General features: G+C 36.8%; 1 protein-coding gene across 1 annotated transcript in view; it reads right to left on the bottom strand.

Moving 5' to 3' along the window:
* ANKIB1 (ankyrin repeat and IBR domain containing 1) overlaps positions 1-6,995 on the bottom strand; it is a 45,569-nt gene extending 38,574 nt beyond the window's left edge. Inside the window, 2 exon segments of the mRNA XM_010072523.1 lie at positions 6,061-6,361; positions 6,952-6,995. Coding sequence (XP_010070825.1) covers positions 6,061-6,361; positions 6,952-6,995 — 345 coding nt within the window.
* Between the last annotated feature and the right edge of the window lie 819 nt (positions 6,996-7,814).

Here is a 7,814-nt window from a genome sequence, read left to right as displayed (position 1 = left end):
TGAAAGAATTGGGGTTGTTCAGCCTGGAGAAGAGAAGGCTCCGAGGGGACTTAATAGCAGCCTTCCAGTACCTGAAGGGGGCCTACAGGAGAGATGGGGAGGCACTCTTTATCAGGGAGTGTAGTGACAGGACAAGGGGCAAAGGTTATAAACTGAAAGAGGGCAGATTTAGATTAGATATTAGGAAGAAATTTTTTCCTGTGAGGGTGGTGAGGCACTGGAACAGGCTGCCCAGGGAAGCTGTGGATGCCCCATCCCTGGAGGTGTTCAAGGCCAGGTTGGATGAGGCTTTGAGCAAGCTGGGCTAGTGGGAGATGTCCCTGTCCATGACAGGGGGCTTGGAACCCAATGATATTTAAGGTCCTTTCCAACTCCAACCATTCTATGATTCTATGATTTTAAAGGCCAACAGTGGACCATTTTCTTGATTTATTATGACATCTTTGTAACATGTGCTAATGGACACCCAGGATACCCATTCACCAATAAAATTATTCATCTTTTTTCTAAATAAAACAAAAATCTATAAACATTATCAGACCATGATGGTTGTAACAACACTGTCCTGTATTTTTCACCAGGATATGTCAAAATTCAGCTTCTAATCTTTATACTTCTAAAAAAAAAATCTAAAAATTTCCCCAAAATGATCTGTTCGACACATAAACCTTTTAGACCATGATCAGTCACTTCTTACTTTTTCTTCAGCAGGTTGTATTTCCTTCACCTGTAACTGTAACATACAGAATGTATTTTACAAACCTGGAATCATTCTTGTAGAGTCTTTGGAAGCTTTCCCCACATTCTCCAAAATAAAAAGAAATGTAAACCCCAAAACATCATAAACTAGTCCAGCAACAAGATTTTGTTGAAAATATATTAGTGTCATTAAGTATGGCACCATATTTTATCTTCACAGCAGAGTACCAGGCAGAAATAAAGATAATAATAGGATAATTATCAAGATATCCAGCCTACAGTTACCTTGTTCTAGCTAAACGTCTTAACACTGACAAAACTTTGTTAACTTGAGTTTCACATTCTGTTTGTACATTTTAAACTGTAACAGAAATTTATCTGAGGCAACTAAAACGCCTTCTGAGGAAGAAAAATACTGAATTTACTTGAAAGAATACTCCATAGACCCATGCAGCTCAAAATCTAATCTGCAAGATTAGATCTAATCTGCAAATCAACAAGTTTTTAATAATGATGCCATATTTCTCTGGAAGTACTGTTAAAAAGGCTTGTGTCTCTTAAGTAATTAAAGGAGATTAATAATTTAAATAATCTCACTAATAATTTAAGCAATCGCCAAAATGCCATTTAATATGCTAAATATGCTGTGACAGAGTGTGATATCTGCATAAAATCAAATCTATTAATCATTAAAGTCTTTTTTCTATTCAGCATTTCGAGGTAGGCATGTTAACTTTGTCCAAACTATCTTTTGCAACGGGTTCCACACAGCTTTTCTGCTCAGAGGAGAAATTCAACACATGTGAATGGAAAAGTATCAAGACAGCACATCTGACTACCAACTCTGAACAAATCGACCAGTAGGTGGTCCACCCACAAGGGACTATGTTTGTTTTCTCCTTTCCTTAGGTGGGCGTGGTTGGAATAGGGGAAGATACAAGGCTGGGGTTTTCCTGAACAGTTATGGAAAAAGGAGACGATCAAAGAAGAACGCTGCTCTGAAGTGAGAGTAACCATGACACAACTGGGCAAAAGGTACTCCTGGGGTTCTAAGTGACCTTCAGTGTACTGAAGAGAGGGAAGATGACTTGAGGATTAGGCAATTCAGCTTTTTCTCTCTTCTTGTTGTGTTAGGAATTTTAATCCTCAAATACTTCCAGGAACAAAGAGATCATTGTTGAATTCCTTCACCAAGCTCTGTTTCGGGCTTTTCATAATCTAGTGTTCCTCTTCATAATCCTTCTCCTGTTGAAGGAGTTAGAAAGAATACAGACTATGCTGGAGGACTTAAGATATCTCACATGCTAATCTTAGGATCCAAGGTCCTCTACCCTATGGTAGGGCACATAATGAAGTTTGAATTTGGGGGTGTACCCTATGTTTCTAATGTAGAAACCATGACTAGTTAGACTACATAATGGTATTCAAACTCTGGCAAATAGCAATCCACGTGGATCAGACTGTAAATTCTTCATCAAAGAAAGCAATGGATTTAGTCAGCTGAACAGTACATATCTGTCATGGCAACATAACCCAGTTTATACAATTAAACGGGGAACTAGCAGTCTAGAAGCTGGATTCATGTGATGAATCCTATCATAGACAGTGAAAAACAGAATGATAATTTGTGAAGAAACACAAACCATGAACTTTCATGATGAGTTTAAAACCTACTGATTTTACAGTCTGCAGTTACAAGCTACAGCCCAGCTCCAGAATTGCAATTTACTCTGTAGCAACTGTGATTCTTTCTGACACTATAGTCTGCCTGGATCTCACTGTGTGAGGCCATTTGCTTCATGTTCTTGAAACTGAAACTTTTGAACAACTGTGTCTAGTATCACTGTATAGCCCCATTTGGGGGCACGAAGGCAGAAAGATTGAGGCAGAAGACTCCTTGCGCAAATCCCTTGTAAATCTGAAATATAGAGTTACCTGGGCATCTCAGGTGTAGAGAGAGAGACAGAAAACAATGAAATAAGAGTTTCTGTGGCTAATGTAATTGTTCTTTTTTTTTTTTTTTTTAGTATATATTGATATGAGTCCAACTTTAAGCACTTTACAAATCAGCGTAATAGACATATTTCACAAATGTGAGAAAGCAAGATTGTAAATACAAGAAATTGAAATACGCTGGAAACTGGTTCCTAATCTTTTTTTCTGTTTACCACTTCTCTCCCAGCAGCAACCTCATGTCAAATCATTTTATGTCAGTGTTTTTTCACCAACTTTGCTCAAAGAGGTTGTTAAATGCTAAATCCTGATTTCTCCCATTTTCCGATATGACATGCACATTTATCCTCTAATGTACAGTAATGCTTAAAAGCAACTGGATCTCCTTGGAGAAGATCACAGACACAACTGCAACTGTAAACTCCTATAGCCAGAATTTATCAGGCAACTGGATCAAACAAGTGGTATTAAAAAAACAAAACAAAAGTACACAGTCCTTTGCAACTAATGTTTTTGTTTATATAAAAACAAAAGTTGACAATCAAGATAAAAGCAGTATTAACATAGACCTAGGAGACAGCCTGATACACATTTACAAATCAATTGCATCAAAGGAGGCGCCAAATCAACCATATAACCAATAAAGAAAGATTCTAGTTGACAGGAAGAACCAGGCAATACCTGTATATAATTCAGTTATCATCTACATAATTAGATGGGTCTGAGTGTAAATCAGCTAGCAAAGACTGCACAGCAATTTGCCTCCCCAGTAAAAAAGAACCAGTGTGTAAATAATTTCTAGGGAAGAAAAACTGCTAGTGTGGAGCTTGCAGAACTGTAACAACACAGGACAGAGAAGAAAGAAGGTACAGGGGCAAGATTTAGTCTGTGAGACTGGAGGTTAAATATCAGCATTTAACAGAGGCATCCTCTTAACTCCTTTCAGTACTGAGTAAGATAGAGACTTCAGTTACAGCACAGAATATGGCATAAATAAGCTGAGTTTCCATTCATTAGAAGCTCAGAAAACTAGGAAGGATGATCTTTAAAATAACAGAATGAAAGAAGTGTTGGCTATTGGAAATAAAAAGACACTATCTGAGCTTTTGAAGAGGAGACTAATGAAAAACCAGACAATAAAGACAAGCATTCAGTTCAAGATGGTGCATAGCTAAGGCTGGGGAACTGAAATGACAAATTTTAAATAAGAATTTTCAGACAACATCTGGAAACTTGACAGAACACAGTAAGTGTAACAAAGTAATACCACAGAACATACTATGTAAGAATCACAGAAAAGTTCACGGTATTGGAAAAAGCCTCGCAGATAAATAAACTCTATCAACAAATACCAGAGAATCCCAGTGGAATACAATTCGGGACTTAAACAAAAAAAGCTTTGGTGACCATCTAACCAAAACTGTAACATTTAAAGTGACATGCTGACCAAGAACAGAAATGCTGTAAGGTTAGAAACAACAAAAATAATGGGAACTGCAGTCACTGCATCTCCCAGGTATATTGAGAAAATGCAATGCTAATACATGATGCTTAAGTTAAAATTTCAGACTACATAAGTGACTGAATAATAGACTAACTAGCTAGCAAACACATGAGAGCAGAAGCAACTCCTGATTTGTCCAGAGCAGTCTACAAGACATAATTCAAACTGTTATCATCAAAAAAGCACTCAGTAACAATTCCCAAAATGTACTTAGATTCACCATTCTGGCAGAAGCAGAAAAAAGACAAATAATCCACTGCCTACTTTCAAAAAGTGGTACTAAATAAAAGTGTGGGAAAAAAATCTAGAAATGTCCGAAGAATCTGTGAAGGTAGAACAACAGGACAGTACAGGAAATAAGAAGCTGAAGTTGTCTCCACATGAAGAAAATGTAAAGAATAAAGTCTGGAAAAGGTAAATGTATAACTACAATAAAGACTCTGAATGTTTTTTTGAACAGTATGCCAAGTGCATAACAACTCAGAATAAATAATTTTAAAACACCACACAGTAAATCTGTCAATGTGTTTGTAAAGTCCGCCACTGGAAAAAGTGCAAAAGCAACCTCTAATAACATAAAGCAGAAAAGTGGTACAAATCATTGGAAGCCCGATTCTGTGTGGATGTACCATACATGCCTTACGAAAGACACACAAAAGTCTGTTTCAAACTGGTGTCTCAGCACAAGAGGTTCTAGAACAAACAATAAAAAAACCTAAAATAAATACCCGGCACTAGACAGTATTTATTCATGAGTCCTTATGCAATCCAAATATAAAATTTCCAAACTATTTATTACAATATGCAATTTATTCTTAAATTTGTCATGGGACAAGTCTAGAAGGTGGTAAAAGTCACACCAACACTAAAAGTATTTCCAGAGAAAATCAGGAAAGTACAGGGAAACTGTCAGGTTTTTACTGCAGAAAGGGGTCACCAGAGAACTCCGACAGATGCTGGAACCTCACTGTTTAAGATATGAAGAAGTTATCCAGAAAAGAAGGTGAATAATAAGGTGACAAACTTTGCTGATGATACTAAGTTAATGAGTGAAGTGTTGTCTCAATAGAGTTATCCACAGTAGAAAAAGAACCTAAATTTTACACATAAATGCTGAACTCTGAACTAACCATTGCCATTCAAAATACAAATCTTGATGCTATAAGACAGTCTTATGAAAACGTTAGCTGTTTGAAAATGTTACATGTCTGTTCTTGTGTTCTTTAAATTAAATTACCAGTGTAATTAAATACTAGTGCACATTACTTGGTATAGTTTAAAAATAAATTTGATGGGAGGCTTTCAAAGTTATTATGATTCCAAATGACTCATTACTATCTGCTACATTCACAAACACTGAAGTAATTTTTCATTTGTAAAAAGGTAATCACATTGAAGTACATTACCATGGATGTATGGCATCCTCTAAAAAAGCTGGTCACTCTAAATTAAAGACATCAAACCTGATCTTAAAACATGGACAGTATTGCTCAGACTCAGCTACAGAGCAGAATAAAAAGAGCTCTAATTTTCTCTCAGGCAGTTATTTAACTTCTTTTTATACATATAGGTATGCTTATGGCTACCTTTAAAGCTTTGTCTCCAGTATTTCAGTCTTGTAATTATTCCCAATTTTTATAAGCCTACATGAGTCCTCTTTGTGCTGAGGAGTTTATGTCATGAAGTTAACGTATATGTAATCCATTTTTTTCATTGTTCTCTACAGACAGTGTACGTTTTGGGCTGTGTATCTTTGTCAATTTTCCATTAATGAAAAATAGAATTGAAAAGTTAATTCAATATGCTATACCAGAGTTTTTTCCCCCAAAACAGCTCTGTGAAACATGGTCCATGCCATTAACTAATAGCAGTATAAAGACTTCTGATTATGTATCAACTTTTACCTCAACACAGGTTTTCATCCCTGAGGCAGCAGCATAGTGCAAAGGTGTATTTTTTTTGTTATCAACAGCATCAATGGCTGCTCGTTCATATTGTCCTTCATCCAGCTTTGCTCCCTTCCACTTCAGGATCATTTGCAGACAATCTGCTCTTCTGCAGTCATCTTCTGAGGGTCGTGTCAGGCGAGGATGAAGAGCTCCTTCTGAGATCATGATCTGAGGTCCCATACACAGTAAGTGCATAGATGTCTCATTGTGCACATTCCGTTTATTTGGGTTACCATCTCTAACAAAAAGGAAAGTTCTGCAAGTGGGAAAAAACAGAAGAAAAATAATTAGCACACAATTCCACTCATTTCCATGAAGTAGGAAGGGTCTATTATGACATCTCTCTTTTCTTCTTGACAAGATTTTGATTAGCCATGTGAGTGATATCCATTCTTAATAAATAATTATTACTGCACAGCTCTCCTCCATGTCTCTCAGGAGTCAATAGCCAAGATCACGTTTACTGAAATATCCTTAAGTGCCATATATAATTACTTTGTCAATACGTTACATAAATTTTAGTTGGCAAAGTTTATTCTACAATCCTGTGTCACTGTTCATTTCCTCTCCAGGCTGTTCCCTGACTCCAAACAGTTCGCAAGTATGAAAAAAGCAGTTATTCTGGAATCTTCATTAAGCCAATACAGGCAACCAGCTTCCACTCTCCCTGCCCTCATCCCTAAGGCTAATTAAAAATTGTTCCAATCACTTTCAGTTTGAAACAGGCTGCTCAGTCACCTGAAGGTGGGCACTGCCTAAATACAAAATCAGATCATACTGCTCTTGGTGAACAGCAGAGAGCAGTAGAACTTAGTAACCAAATAGACAAAAGAAAATGTTATTTACCTCAAGTTATTGCCTTGTGCTACTGTTATAGGTGTAAATGCCATCTCCCCTTTACCTTGTTCCTGAATACATCCCACCAGGCGCTACATGGTAGCCTTTTCTCTCTCTTGGTGTTCTCCCATGCTTTTTCAGGACAAAGAATAATCCTGAAACTATTTTATTAATAAAAGAAGAGGCTATACAGAGTTGGTGTGGAATTTCCCTTTCAGAAATTATTGAAAACAGACTGGACAAGTATTTCAGTAGAAAAATCTAGGCACAGCTGATCTGGTCCTGTAGTAGAAGGACGTCTTGATGATATCCATTTGGTCAGACACATTTCTGTCCTTTCTTCCCTCTGAAAATCTCTGAGCAGTTTTGAGTTCAAAAAGAAACGTATTACTAAGATAGTATTCTTTTAAAGAAGTGGTAACAAAGCATTCAGGTGAAAAGATAAGAAGAGATAAAACAATGTTTTCAGATTAAAAGTTTCCTCTATGTTGTGGGTTTGCTCTATGTTGTGTGAGGTAGGGAGGCAAAGAGGAAAAGAGGTAAGGAAGGAGGGAGGGAGGGAGGAAAACTCATTGAGGGATGAGGAAATGAATTCCATAGAGGCACTTAGATATGAAAATGCTATATGCCTTAGATAGGAGATTTTGCAGGTACCCACTGCAAAATCTGGATATAGAAAATACAAGGCTAAATCTAAGTCATCTTCATCTCTGTAAGATGTAACTTTGGAGAGTCACTAAAATCTGAGTTTGGCTACTTTTGCAGTAAAATCTATTTTATGATACACCGGTATCTTTTCTTCTGTTAACTCCCTTCTACAACTTCTTTTGTTATATTTTCACTTCAAGTAAAGACCACCCCAACTTAGCCTT

The sequence above is a fragment of the Pterocles gutturalis genome, unplaced genomic scaffold (assembly GCF_000699245.1).
Source record: "Pterocles gutturalis isolate BGI_N339 unplaced genomic scaffold, ASM69924v1 scaffold13767, whole genome shotgun sequence".
In the NCBI taxonomy this organism is placed as follows: domain Eukaryota; kingdom Metazoa; phylum Chordata; class Aves; order Pterocliformes; family Pteroclidae; genus Pterocles; species Pterocles gutturalis.
The sequence above is the reverse complement of the archived record's forward strand: the minus strand, read 5'-3'. Positions and strand labels throughout refer to the sequence as shown.